Source organism: Nerophis ophidion, linkage group LG09 (genome assembly GCF_033978795.1).
Source record: "Nerophis ophidion isolate RoL-2023_Sa linkage group LG09, RoL_Noph_v1.0, whole genome shotgun sequence".
Taxonomy (NCBI): Eukaryota; Metazoa; Chordata; class Actinopteri; order Syngnathiformes; family Syngnathidae; genus Nerophis; species Nerophis ophidion.
Window position 1 is genome coordinate 58562080 of NC_084619.1, and position 15283 is coordinate 58577362.

General features: G+C 33.1%; 2 protein-coding genes across 12 annotated transcripts in view; one reads left to right on the top strand and one right to left on the bottom strand.

Moving 5' to 3' along the window:
* gpr155b (G protein-coupled receptor 155b) overlaps positions 1-11022 on the top strand; it is a 30775-nt gene extending 19753 nt beyond the window's left edge. For 2 of the 9 annotated variants that reach the window (XR_009808192.1, XM_061911352.1), the window contains exon 20: positions 2209-2413. Coding sequence is in view for 5 of the 9 variants with exons in the window: in XM_061911352.1 (XP_061767336.1) it covers positions 2209-2257 (49 nt within the window). In the remaining 4 variants the exon portion in view is untranslated. Of the gene's footprint in view, positions 1-2208; positions 8181-10880 lie in introns of those variants that run through there. The other 7 variants (XR_009808194.1, XM_061911353.1, XM_061911349.1 and 4 more) reach the window with 5 other exon arrangements.
* A 3187-nt stretch (positions 11023-14209) lies between these two features.
* LOC133559520 (transmembrane protein 41A-B-like) overlaps positions 14210-15283 on the bottom strand; it is a 21832-nt gene continuing 20758 nt past the window's right edge. For all 3 annotated transcript variants that reach the window (XM_061911359.1, XM_061911360.1, XM_061911361.1), the window contains one exon: positions 14210-14929. In XM_061911359.1, coding sequence (XP_061767343.1) covers positions 14703-14929 — 227 coding nt within the window. In that variant the 3' untranslated portion in view covers positions 14210-14702. The remainder of the gene's footprint in view (positions 14930-15283) is intronic.

Consider the following 15283-nt stretch of genomic DNA (forward strand, 5'->3'; position numbering starts at 1 on the left):
CCCATTCAAATGTACTGCAATGCCCCAAATTTTTGCGCCATTTTTTACCCGATTCCGACCTTTCAACCATCCACCCACACTGCTGTTCCTTTTTTTACCTTCTTTTACCTTTTTATTTAACATATTTTACCTTTTATTTGCCTCATATTTATCTTCTTTCAGCTTCTATTTATTTATGATTTATTTTCTTTTGGCTTCTGTTTACTTTCGATTTATTATCTTTTGGCTTCTATTTACCTTTTTCACCTTCTTTTACCATTTTATTTGCCTTTTTTAAATATTTTTTTTATAACTTTTATTTATCTTCTATTCATCTTCTTTTGGCTTCTATTGGCCTTTTTTAACCTTTGTTTACCTTTTTATTTAATTTATTTTACCTTTTATTTACCTTATATTTATTTTCTTTCAGCTTCTATTTACTTGCAATTTTTTTCCTTTTGGCTTCTCTTTACCTTTTTTGTACCTTATTTTACCATTCTATTTACCTTATCTTTTATTTAACATTGATTTCCCCTTAACCTTATTTTAAATTTTTGTACCTTTTATTTAAGTTGTTTAATTTAATTTAAACTTTTATTTACCTTCTAAATTACCTATTTATACCCTTTTATTTACCTTCTTTTATCTTTTATTTATCTTCTATTCATCTTCTTTTGGCTTCTTAATGACCATTTTTTAACCTTTGTTTACCTTTTTATTTAACGTATTTTACCTTTTATTTGCCTTTTTTTATCTTTATTTATCTTCTATTCATCTTCTTTTGGCTTCTAATGACCTTTTTTAACCTTTAATTACCTTTTTTATTTAACTTATTTTACCTTTTATTTATCGTTATATTGATCTTCTTTCAGCTTCTATCTACTTGCATTTTTTTCCCTCTTGGCTTCTATTTACCTTCTTTTTTTTTTTTTACCTTTTACCATTCTTTTTACCTTCTGTTGTTTACCCTTAACCTTCTTTTACCATTTCTTTACCTTTTATTTCCCTTGTTTGATTTTTATTCTGACTTTTAATTACCTTCTAAATTACCTAATTTTATCCATTTTATTTACCTTCTATTTTACCTTCTTTACCTTTCTTTTTTCACCTTCTGTTTACTCTTTATTATTATTTTACCATCTATTTAACTAGTTTTACCTTTGTTTACCTCCCATTTACCTTTTTTTACCTTTTGCCTTAAGTGACCTTTTAGCCTTTAACCTTTTCTTTCCTTTACGTTGTAATTAACATATTTTACTATTTTGTATGCAGTCTAGCTTTTATCAATATTTTTAATTACACTCATTAAACGATTAATCGATGCAACAGAATATAAATAATTGTTCATATGTCTGTAATGGGCACATCAATCAGTCTGAGGAGTAAACGTTGGCCCTTCTTAAGGAAACTATTATCCAGAACCACCTCCGTTTGTATCCACGCCCTGTAGAAATGTACTTACAACGTTGAAGTTGCCGTACGGCAGCACTAATTTCCACACCAACGTCAGTCTTGATGCATCTCAACTTTGCCGTGAATAAGGGTGTACGGCAGGTTTTTCTGCGTAAGCAAGCTTGTTACATGAAGCCCTAGGAGTTTGGTTCTCATTGTGTTTGAGCCCAAAACAAAGCACAGATTTTGTTCTGTCGCCTGCTTGACTGAGGCTGCTTCTCGCATTAAAAACAAGCAAAATTCCTGTTATTTATTCATACTGACACTCTTGAATGTCCAATAATGGACGACAATTGCATCTTCTTGCTCCTTTGTAAGAGTTTCTTGCTTTTACTTATTATTTTATAAAACCAGACTAATCTGGATGTGTCAGAGCAGTGGTTCTCAAACTTTTTTCACCGAGTACCACCATAACGTCCGAGATTATCAGTAGTATAGTAGGCCTAAGTATTAATTAAAAAAAAGGCAGAGATTTTATTTGAACAGTATATTTCATATGTTTGGCCACTGTAACATTACACACAGTTCGAACAGTAACACTATGTTTGAATATAGGAAAAATAAACACTAGTTTGTTTAAGAGATTCTTTGGTGTTCTACTAGATGAAGCCCGCGTACCACTATTGGTATACATAGCATAGTTTGAGAATCACTGTTTAAGAGTCTTGGGTGCTTTTCTTTTCTTTCTCACAAACAATTCTTTGCACTCTTCTTGCTTTCTTTTTCTTTCCTTCCTGTGTTCCGTTTTGGCTCCACCTCCTCTCTCGCTCCCCCTAGTGGCTCAGGAGAGAGTGTGAGCGGTCCGACAGGTGAATCCTTGCTCTGATAATAATGACAGGTGCCGGAGCGACGCCCCGCAGCAGCAGACGCCGGACCTCCAGGCAGACCGGCGCCAGCATGAGCCCGCCCCAGACCCACTTCACCAGCACCCCCACATCCAAAGCACGGTCCTCGGCTGCGACCTGGTCGACTGGCTGATCGGCCGCGGACTGTGTACAGGGCGAGCACAGGCCCGGCGCTACATAACACGTCTCCAGCAGGGGGGGGTGTTGCGTGATGTGACGGGCGAGCACAGCTTCAGGGAGGAGTGCAAGGTGCTCTACCACTTCGCACATGAGGACGAGACCAGCTGACGGAGACCCGAGCAGCAACCACCAGGCCAAAACACTAAGTGCCTTACGGTGCCATTTTTCCATCCGCCACTAGGGGAGCTCTTGTTCTTCAAAGTGCAGGCAAGTCTCCTCTTAAAAAAACATTTATTTTTGCACAGCATGTGAAGGTTCTGTCGCTTTCCACATCGCTTGGTGGTTGCTGCTTTTGGCTCCACCCTCCTCAACTGACACGTTTTGTTTCCCTTTACTTTTATTATTTCAATGCACTGAAAGGTCCACAATATATCTTTTACAGCAGGGGTATCCAAAACTACGGCCCGCGAGGCGTCATAAGTTTAATAATTAAAATAAGAAATCTTACCAACGATGAGATTGCGTTCAATTTAATTGTCTGACAAAGCCGATGTAGCCATTTTGTTGCCAACCAATGGACAACATGAAGAATTTAGGTCAATGACTTTTAATAATGCTCTTACTTATGCAAACAACCTCTCCTAGTCATGGTGGGGGTTAAAAATAAACAACAAAAATCCAACCGACACAAAATGTCACTGTAAAAAAACGCCCATGCACTGTAAGTAATTCAAAATGACACCCAATCAAATCTATGACAAAGCATGATTGAAAAAAATGCAAATCCATGTTTGCCGCATTTTAGCTGCTTGATATTTCTTATTAGTTACAAAACTTTAAGGAGGTTGTCACAGAAGTAAACAAGGTAGGAGTTTAACTTTCACATACTCTTAATATCCAATTATATTGATTATTAATTATACATCCATTATATTACTATAATATAAGTAAAAAAGTTTGGACACCCCTGTTTTACAGAGATACAGTAGGTACGGAAAGTATTCACACGCTTTAAATTTTTCACTCTTTGTTTCATTGCAGCTATTTGCTTAAAGCAAAAAAGTTAATTTAATATCTCATCGATGTACACTCAGGATTCCATCTTGACAGAAAAAAACAGAAATCTAGAAATTTTTGCAAATGTATTAAAAAAAACACTTTTCACAACATCCACTTTTTTATTTTATTAATTTTTTAATACATTTGCAAACAATTCTACATTTCTGTTTTTTTTGTCTAGATGGGGTGCTATATTGAGAATTAAAATGAACTTTTTTGATTTTAGCAAATGGTTACGATGAAACAAACAGTGGAAAATGTAAAGGGGTGTAAATACTCACTGTAATATTTAATTGCATTGAACAATATTTTCATTACTGTCCTTGTAGTTTGTACTCCTTATACTTACAGTGGTCCTCATGCAGGGTTTCTACAGGTAATAAAAAGCATTAAAAATGGACTTTGCAAAAATTAAGGCCTTAAATGGCTTGAAAAAGCTATAAATACATTGTCCAGAGGTATTTAATAAAATAATATATTCGCAATTGGCAACAAAATAGACAACAAATCAAACCACCAGACCCAGTTTTTCCTATTGGGGGGAAAAAATCTGCACTTTAAGATGTTTGATATTTTTGAAATGCAATTAATGCTAACAAATGTTGAGAGTTCATTCTATCTGATGATTGGTTATAGGATAGATGGATAGAAGAAAGTAAAAAAGGTAAAATAGTTAAACAAAAAGTAAAATAACGTAAATAAATGTATAAAGAAGCCAAAAAAGATAAATAGAAGGTATATAAAAGGTGAAACAAGTTTAAATAAAAGTTAAAAGATAATAAACAAAGGTAAAAGAGGAATTACAAAAGGCAAAATAAAGCAAATAAAAGGTTTTTAAAGAAGTTAAAAAAGGTAAATAGGAGTTAAAGAAAAGTAAAAAATATACAAGAAGGTGAAAGGGTAAATTGAAGATTAAAAAGACAAAATAAGTTAAATAAAAGGTAAATACAAGGGAAAATAAGTTGAATAGGAGCTAAAGGAAAGTTAAAAAAAAAATTTGAATCAAAAAAAGGTAAAAGTGAAAAAAAGTAAAAGAATGTAACGATATATAAAACATGTAGTATAAAGAAGCCAAAAGAAGATACATTGAAGTTAAATAGAACTTAGAAGAAAATAAATAGAATGTAAATAAAAGGTTTTGATTGATTGATTGATACTTTTATTAGTAGTTTGCACAGTACAGTACATATTCCGTACAATTGACCACTAAATGGTAACACCCGAATAAGTTTTTCAACTTGTTTAAGTCGGGGTCCACGTTAATCAATTCATGGTACGTCGAGGGTAAAAGATGGTTGTATTTACAATAGTACAAAATATTACAGTAATGAGAAATATGGTTTGCACTATATGTTATGATACATTCGTGCTTAATTTGGCCACAGTTAGTGTCAACTTTTCAACTATTCAACATTATTATTGCCAAATGTTTACAATTTTGTCCAGACAGACAATTGCATGCTTTTGACTCGATACAATAACGATCTGCAGTCGGACGTGGGCACTAAAATTGGTTTTAAGTTGCATTAAAAAGCATTACATTAGATTTGCTGATATCTGCAGAAACCCTGTCATAGTTTGGTGACCATATTTATTAGAAACCACTACAAAGCACAGTAATGAAGTAAACTTACTGTGAAATGAATACTTGTCTGACATTACTATCTTGCGTGTATTTTCCCGATCAAAGTACACTGCCATTATATTCTGCTGGAACTGAGAATAAATAGTTTACCTGAAGGACATAGTTAATTTTATACTGAAATATTATACTGAGATGTTTGACTATCTTCACGTTAGGGAAGCCTTGGTTGCGCGTAGGACTTGAAATAATGCAAACTGCTAAACTCGCCAGTAAATGCGTCCCCTACGAACTCTGTTACATAAATAGATTTGTGAGAGTCATATATTTGGAATCCTTTTGTATGACAATAACTTTTATGTTTTTCTATGCATTCTAACTTGTAAATAAACAGTAGCAAAAATCCGCCAGCATATAATGCGTACTATTGGGCCTATAAAGCACTCCATAACACATCCATCAAGGTTTTATTGACATGCTGTAAGTATGTATGTAACATTCATAATAACATGTGATATTTACATATTTTGCTCTTTTTAAGCATATAGTGGCATTTTAATTTCACAGACGCATCACAATGTTTGCTTTCTTAAACAACAACAACACTACTAATCATGGCAAAAGTTATGAGAGACAAAAAAGACTACTTTGGGACAAATGATGATCCAGAATCCTATAATTTTGAGCCTGAATACAGAGAGGATGAACTACAACATGAACATAATAAAACAATCACTTACTGTACAATGTTTGCGCTCACTCGGATGCCGACTGTCGGGATGTTTGTATCTTCCTGTTTAAATTTTAAAATTAATTCTAATTCCCACGTAGGTAAAAAAAAAAAAGTTACACAAACTAGCATCTTTTTGTGTCTTTATCGCCATTTTTGGGTCTAAGTTCAATGTCAAAGTCGACCAACTTCTCAGTTTATGGCCACAATATTTGTACCTATATGAGAAGCATGATGTATAATCTGTATTTAGCTTTCACCTACTCAGAGGCGATGCAGCAGCTCATCGGCTCAATATGTCAATATAGCTGCATAAACCAGTTACCTCTCTGTGATCACGGCGCTGCTAAAAGTACTTCCTCTGCTTTAGAGCTTATAATTATGATAATAATACTTGGTTAATATTCAGGTCACAAGATGTAAATGGACTATTGTAGGCAGTTAACTAAACAAACATTTTTACAGAGCTTTTTAGATTACTCCTTTTAGCTGAATTGTTAGCCACCTCATACTTGCCCTATTTTACAAATAAGAATGCATAAAAAAAAGAAAGACGTGTTTTTGTCTTACAAAAGTGCATTTCCCCTTTAAAGTCCTGCTATCTAACGATTATTTTTAGAAATCTGATCAATCACACTTCTGAATTTGAATTAATCACAAGTTATTATAGGCTTGCATAATTGAGACTAACTAACTAACAAAAAGACCCTAATATTTAGACGCAAATGCAGATGTATTGCAAATAATTAAAAAAAAAGGGTATCTTGAATGCACGTCATTTATTTTCTCAAAACTTGCTAACAATTTTATCCGAACTTCCGTATGTTTTTTGGTTTTGCATGATTAATCTGCAAAATCTACATGATAAATGCCATTACTTCATGTAATTAATTGTGTAAGTTGATGTATTAAATTAAAAAAGGCGCTAATATTTGGACACAAATGCAAAACTTAATGAAAACTAAAAAAAAAAAGTAACTTGAATGCACGTCATTTATTTTCTCAAAACCTGCTAATTTTATCCAAACTTTCGTCTGTTTTTTTGTTTTATGTGATTAATCTGCATTAATGCATGATGAATGCAGTAACTTCATGTTATTAATTGCATGAGTTGACACATTCAATTAAAGAAGACCCTAATATTTGGACACAAAGGCAAATTTATTTAAAAAACAAAAAGTGTTTTCTTGAATGCACTTAATTTATTTTCTCAAAACCTGCCAACAATTTTATCCAAACTTTTGTCTGTTTTTATACATGATAAATGCAATATCTATATGTGATTAATCGTGTGAGTTGATGCATTAAGATAAAAAAGACCCTAATATTTGGACAAAAATGCAAATTTATTTAAAAAAAAAAAAAAAAAGTGTATCTTGAACGCACTTCATTTATTTTCTCAAAACCTGCTAACAATTGTATCCAAACTTTCGTCATTTTTTTTTGTTTCATGTGATTATTCTGCTTTAATGCATGATATATGCAATAACTTCATGTGATTAACTGCGTGAGTTCCATCCATTTTCTACCGCTTGTTCCCTTTTGGGGTCGCGGAGGGCGCTGGCGCCTATCTCAGCTACAATCGGGCGGAAGGCGGGGTACACCCTGGACAAGTCGCCACCTCATCGCAGGGCCAACACAGATAGACAGACAACATCCACACTCACATTCACACACTAGGGCCAATTTTTAGTGTTGCCAATCAACCTATCCCCAGGTGTATGTCTTTGGAAGTGTTGAGGAAACCGGAGTAAGACCCTAACATTTGGACACAAGTTCAAATGTATTGAAATAATAAAAAAAAAAGTGTATCTTGAATGCACTTCATTTACTTTCTCAAAACCTCATAACAATTTTATCCAAACTTTTGTCTGTTTTTATACATGATAAATGCAATAACTTCATGTGATTAATCGCGTGAGTTGACGCATTAAATTAAAAAACACCCTAATATTTGGACACAAATGCAAATTTATTGAAAATTATTTTTAAAAAAGTGTATCTTGAATGCACTTCATTTATTTTCTCAAAACCTGCTAACAATTTTATCCAAACTTTCGTCTGTTTTTTTGTTTTATGTGATTAATCTGCATTTATGCATGATAAATGCAATAATTTCATGTGATTAATCGCATGAAAGTTATTGGACTTATTGGACACTTTTGGAACCCAACACGAAAGCAGCTAGTTTGCACATTTTTTTTGTCTCCCACAACATCCATGAAAATCACTCATGGGAAATTATGCAAATTAGTTGACATCTAGCCTCCCGCTAGCAAAATATCCCCTTTTTTTGTGTGAAGCGTGTTTCTGACTTTGAGGTTCTTGTGATGACTGGGTGCATTTGCCAATGTGAAGGTGTGTGTCGGTGCGTGCATGACGTGTAAGAGAGAATAAAAACATTTTAAGAAGAGCTTTATTGCGCCTTTTCCTCTCAACAAGATTCAACATTAGCTTTCATCAATCAATCAATCAATCAATCAATCAATGTTTATTTATATAGCCCCAAATCACAAATGTCTCAAAGGACTGCACAAATTATTACGACTACAACATCCTCGGAAGAACCCACAAAAGGGCAAGGAAAACTCACACCCAGTGGGCAGAGAGAATTCACATCCAGTGGGACGCCAGTGACAATGCTGACTATGAGAAACCTTGGAGAGGACCTCAGATGTGGGCAACCCCCCCCCTCTAGGGGACCGAAAGCAATGGATGTCGAGCGGGTCCAACATGATACTGTGAAAGTTCAATCCATAGTGGCTCCAACACAGCCGCGAGAGTTCAGTTCAAGCGGATTCAAGACAGCAGCGAGAGCTTTGACGTTACATCATGCCCAACAATTCGTCACTTTTGTTGTCAGCTGATGACAGCGATTGAGCAAAGTTTAGCCACTAACGTAAACTATCAAAGAATGTATATTATAAAGTAACAAAAACATGACGGCTAATTGTTAAGTTGCTTGCCGACGAGTGAAATTACTGCCAAAATTACACCCACAAATGTTTTTACTCATGCCCAACGTATTGCAAGTAAAACAAAAAAAAAAAATCAATTAAACAATTAACAAGCAAAAAAATATTTTTAAAAAATTGAATAAATTCGTTTTTTTTTTGTGAATCAATTTTTACTCGCAGAAAATATTTTTTTCAATTGAACAAAATTGTTTTTTACTTACGAGTCTTTCTTTTTCCTGAACACAATTGTTTTTTTTTTTACTTGCAAATCAATATTTGGGATTGAAGAAATTTGTTTCAATACTTGCAAGTCGTTTTTTTTTAATTGAAGAAAATAGTTTGTATACTTAAGAATATTTTTTTTAATTGCAGAAAATATATTTTTACTTGCAGAAAATTGTTTTTCTTTTTACTTGCAAATCCTTACTTTACTTCCTGAAGACTATTTTTATACCTGAAACTAGTTTTTTAATAGATTTTTTTTTTTTATTCCAAAAAATGTTTTTGGATTGTAGAAAATAGTTTTTATACTCGTGAATAATTTTTTTCATTGAAGAACTTTTTTTTTTACTTGCAGAAAAATAAAAAATGTTATGTGCCAATTGTTATTTTATTCTAAGGAAAAAAACATTTTATTGAAGAAAATTTTATTTTTTAACCTGCAAATCATATTTTTACTTGCAGAAAAATGTTTTTATCCTTGTGAGTCGTTTTTTAATTGAAGAAAATTGCTCTCATACTTGTGAATTGTTTTTTATTCTAATTGAAGAAAATAGGTTTTATACTTGCAAATCATAATTTTACTTGAAGAAAATTGTTATTTTATTGAAGAAAATATTTTTTTTACTTGCAAATCATTATTTTACTTGCAGAAAACATTTTTTTATTTGCGAAATATTTTTGGAATTGAAGAAAATATATATACCTTTATATATATTTTTTTACTTGCAAATCGTTTTTTTAATTGAAGAAAATTGCTTTTATGCTTCTGAATTGTTTTTAATTGAAGAAAACAGGGTTTTTACTTGCAAATATTTTTTTTTATTAAGGAAAATAGTTTTTCCAATTAAATCTTTTTTTTTTTACTATCAAATCGTTTTTTAATTGAAGGAAATAGTTTTATACTTGCAAATATTTTTTTTTTTATTAAGGAAAATAGTTTTTCCAATTAAATCATTTTTTTTTTTTTACTATCAAATCGTTTTTTAATTGAAGAAAATTGCTTTTATGCTTCCGAATTGTTTTTAATTGAAGAAAACAGGGTTTTTACTTGCAAATATTTTTTTTTATTAAGGAAAATAGTTTTTCCAATTAAATCTTTTTTTTTTTTACTATCAAATCGTTTTTTAATTGAAGGAAATAGTTTTTATACTTGCGAGTCATTTGTTTACTTGCAGAATATGTTTTTTGTACTTGCGAATTGTTTTTATATTAAAGAAAATTGTTGTTATACAGTACTCGCAAATCGTTTTTTCAAATAAAGAGAATTGTTTTTTTTTGTTGTTTTTTTTAACTTGTGAAACGGGCGTTAGTAAAAATATTTTTGTGTGTTTGTGGAGTTTTGGCAGTAATTTCACCCCGAACTAATTCCTCGTGCCGTCGAGCAATTTTTTATTAAATATAATTAGTAAATGAGAAAAATATAAACTGCTACTATATTAAAAAAATATGTTCTAACCACCAATAGTAACATAAGCTAGCCAGTGGTGTTCTAGTTATATTGTCAAAAAGGCAAACAAACAAAACAAAAATAAAAACAGCGGCAAAAAAAAAAAAATCTATATTCATCGCAGCTTTATTAAACATAGATTCTAAAATTTGGTCAAAAAAGAAGAGAACAGTCGCTCATCCTCAAACACACACTGACTAAACGTCACCGTGGCAACTTTTGACAAAGTGTAGTTCAAAGATGGACTCCTTTAAGACATTTTGAAGGGAAGAAACAAAATTAATCATCCATCCATCCATTTCTTACCGCTTATTCCCTTTTGGGGTCGCAGAAAAGTCAAATAATATATGCATGTAAACACGTCTCTCTAGTTCATAATCAGCCTTTGCTCATATTTTTTATGATTTTTATGATTTTTTAATTTAATTTTAATCTTCTATTTTTTTCTTCCCCCCCTTGTTTACCTGTATGTCATCTTTTTTGTAAGGGGCGCTGGAAGCCGGCAGACCCGTCAGCGATCCTGTTCTGTCTCCCTGTAATGTTTGTCTGATCTTGAATGGGATTGTGCTGAAAATTATAATTTTCCTGAAGGAACTCTCCTGACGGAATAAATAAAGTACTATCTATCTATCTATCTATTTTCATAGACGTCAACGTCCCAGAGACTCACTTTATTAGGCACGCCTGCACAATATAATACGATCCAGTACAGAGAATTATCTGCCTTTACAAAGATACCGTTTATCCTAACAAAACGTTTATTTTTCTGCTTGCCCTCACACACACTGAAAGATGGTTGACCCTAAATAAACTACATTATCATCACTTTTATTATATTACTTTGATGCTCAGCTGGGATCGACTCCAGTTTGGACGTGACATTAGTGCAGATAAGCGGTTTTGAAAATGTATGTTGAAGAGGTTCATTTAGCCTACAGATGTGTATTTATAAATGGTTGATTTATATAGGCTAGGAAAGTAAAATGGATTAGTTTTACAATAATTATACAGTGTACACATTTTTCGGGATACGATTCAGATTACAAGCTTCCTCGCCGCTAGTTGGTGAAGCGATTGTCTGAAAAAAAAAACCCTGCAATATTTGACCTAAACATACGGTTTTACTTATGTAGCAAAATACATACCTTTGTTGTTCCGAGCATGGGAAGGAAGAGAGGGAGTATTGAGGAGAAGTGGAGGATATTAACTGAATTCAAGAAAGAAATCATCAAAAACATGACGGACCGTGTGGCTAGCTAGGTTGGTGAAGCAGATGGAGCGTAGCATCGACTTATTCTGCGCCTTACTGAAGCAGAATAAGTCGATAACGCCAGTCAACTACGTTCAAATAATCTTGAAACGGCGGACATTTATCCATGAAAATATAGAGAAGCTGCTGATGGTGTGTTTGACGGAGAAGCAGGTGGAAGGAGATGCCGTAAAGTCCACTCTCCAAGGTAAATGTACATTTTTATTCCATTACTTTGTAAAACTACCGTACTTGCTTGTACTATATTCAATTATATTGTTTTGGTAGAATATCTCTTATCTTTTTCTTTTTAAAAGTGATTTTTCACGCTGAAAATTTAATTTTTTGGGGGTCCAAGTACCGATTAATTTGATTTGAATGAATTTCAATGGCCGTCGTTATGCAAAATACAGATTTTTCGAGGTACAAGCGGCATCAGAGAACGAATCATATCCTTAAGTACTACTGTATGTAATTGTATTATATCATATGCTATTCATGAATTTTACATTTTTGGCTGGTTGTATATATTTGTATTATATCATATAATCTTTATTATTATTATATTGTTGGCTGGTTGTATATAATTGTATTATATCATACAATATTAATTACTATCCTATTGTTGGTTGGTTGTGTATAATTGTATTATATCATATAATATTTATTAATTTTATATTTTTGGTTAGTTGTATATAGTGGTATAAAATGATATATTGTTGGCTGTGTGTATGTAATTGTATTATATCATTTATATGCATTAATATTATATTGTTTGATTGCATATAATTGGATTATATCATAATATTTATTAATATTATATTGTTGGTTGGTTGTATATAAATCTATTATATCATAAAATATTTTTTAACATATTGATGGGTGGTTGTATATAATTCTATTATATAATGTAATATATTTATTAATAATATAGTGTTGGTTGGTTGTGTGCATTTGTATTATATCATATACTATTTATTAATATTGATGGGTGGTTGTATTTAATTGTATTATATCATATAATATTTATTATTAATATATTGTAGGTTGCCTGTATATAATTGTACTATATCATATAATATGTATTAATATATTGTTGTTTGGTTTTCTTTTCACTTTTAGTGGTTAAAGCAGTCCAGCAGATGGCGCTGTGGTGAAACAAGGCTGGCTGGCAGTCCACAAACAGGACTGGACTGTTGGGTAAAAAACAAAAATACACGTTTAAATCAGGGTTGTCCAAAATGTCACTGAAAAATCTAATCTTTGATATTTTTCACTTTTAAAACCAATTAAAAATATTACTCTTAGATCTCCCTTCAAGTTTGGCGGGGGACTTGAAATGGTCTGTCGTATAATAATAATAATTTTAAAAAGTAATATACATAGAGTAGTGGTTTTCTGTCGTGCTGTGGTACGCGGGCTCCATCGAGTGGCACGCCAAACTAATTAAATATTCAAACACAGTGTTACTGTTCAAACTGTGTGTAATGATACCGTGGCCAAAAATATGAAATATACTTGGTAACTGAAACATCTGCCTTGTTTTAATGACTACTTAGGGGCAACTACGCTACTGTATTTTAATGTTGGTCATTATGGTGGTACTTGGAGAGCCAAGTTTGAGAATCACTGATAGAGAACATATGCAGTATACACATATATCCATCCATCCATTTTCTACCACTTATTCCCTTTTGTGGCGCCTATCTCAGCTACAATCAGGTGGAAGGCGAGTTGTACACTCTGGACAAGTCGCCACCTCATCACAGGGCCAACACAGATAGACAGACAACATTCACACTCACATTCACACACTAGGGCCCATTTAGTGTTGCCAATCAACCTATCCCCAGGTGCATGTTTTTGGAAGTAGGAGGAAGCCGGAGTACCTGGAGGGAACCCAGGCATTCACGGGGAGAACATGCAAACTCCACACAGAAAGACCCAGAGCCCGGGATTGAACCCAGGACTGCAGGACCTTCGTATTGTGAGGCAGACGCACTAACCCCTCTACCACCGTGAAGCCCTACACACACATATATATATATATATATATATATATATATATACATATATACAGTATATATGTGTATATATATATATACACATTATATATGTATATATATATATATATATATATATATATATATATATATATATATATATATATATATACACATTATATATGTATATATATATATATATTTATGAATGTATGTATATATATATATATATATATATGTTTTATGCTCTATTTTGTCAAAGAAAATCCACAAATGCGATATTTTCCCCCCAAAAATTTCATGGTGGAGTATTTGAGGAAGTAATTGATAATTAGGTCGATAACTGATAATGTTGATTTTGATTCATTATTATTTTTTAGAGCAATGACGGGTATAATATATACATATATACATATATATATATATATGTATATATATATACGCACACACACATCTATGTATACTTGTAATGCTTGAATCTCTAGAGCAACTTTGAGATCACATTTATTTTCAATTATTTTTGCCTTTTGTCAAATAAAACATTGATAACATAAACATAAAACATATATATATTTTTTTTTTAATAGCAAACACACAAAATATGCAACATTTTCCCCAAAAAATATCTCAAAGTAGAATATTTGATTTAAGTGAAGCCTGGAATAGAACAGATGGATTTTGATTCATTATTATTTCATTCATTATTATTATAAAAAATTGGGAGACTTGTGTTATTAGAGTCAACATTGCACATTTTTCTTGTCACATTTCGCCTTTTTCTTTTTTAGTTTTTTTTGGTAATTATTTTTTTGAGAATGTGCCATGGACCGTTAAAAAATGAGCTGCGGGTTGCAAGCAGCTCCCGGGCCACACTTTAAACACTCGTGGTTTACAACAATTTATGAAGTTCTGCTCCGGAATTATATTTTACTCATCTGAGGATCTTGGCTTGGAGCGTGGATCACATTGTGCAGGGGTTCCTAATGTTGTGGTCTCTGCCAGGCAGCAATGAAAGAAAAGGTCACAGGGGGACCAAGGTCCATGAAAGTCCTGGCGCTCATCGTCTCTTGCGATCCGGCCTCTCGTCTTCCCGAGCGGCGTCCATGTCGGCCACCACGAGGTGGCCTCGGCTGTAGCGCTTGATGAGCCCTCCGGGGACCAGCGCCACCAGAGCGATGGCCAGCAGCTGGGCCAGCGTCCCCCAGGAGAAGATGTCGTCCAGGGTGTGGATCTCGGAGAGGATGGCCCCCGTGCGCACGCAGATGAAGTTGTAGGGAATCAAACCTGGAAGAGAAAAAAAAACAACACGAGAGCTGAGCAACTGTGGAGGCCTTCTTTCGTTCAGGGGTGTCCAAAGTGCCGCCCTTTTGATTAATTGATTGATTGAAACTTTTATTAGTAGATTGCACAGTTCAGTACATATTCTGTACAATTGACCACTAAATGGTAACACCCCAATAAGTTTTTCAACTTGTTTAAGTCGGGGTCCACGTTAATCAATTTACGGCCCGCAGCACATTCTAATCATACTATCTCAAAAAAAAAAGAAAAAGAAAAGTGGAATAAAAGAGCTAACAGTGAAGTATATTTATATAGCGCTTTTCTCTAGTGACTCAAAGCGCGTTTACATAGTGAACC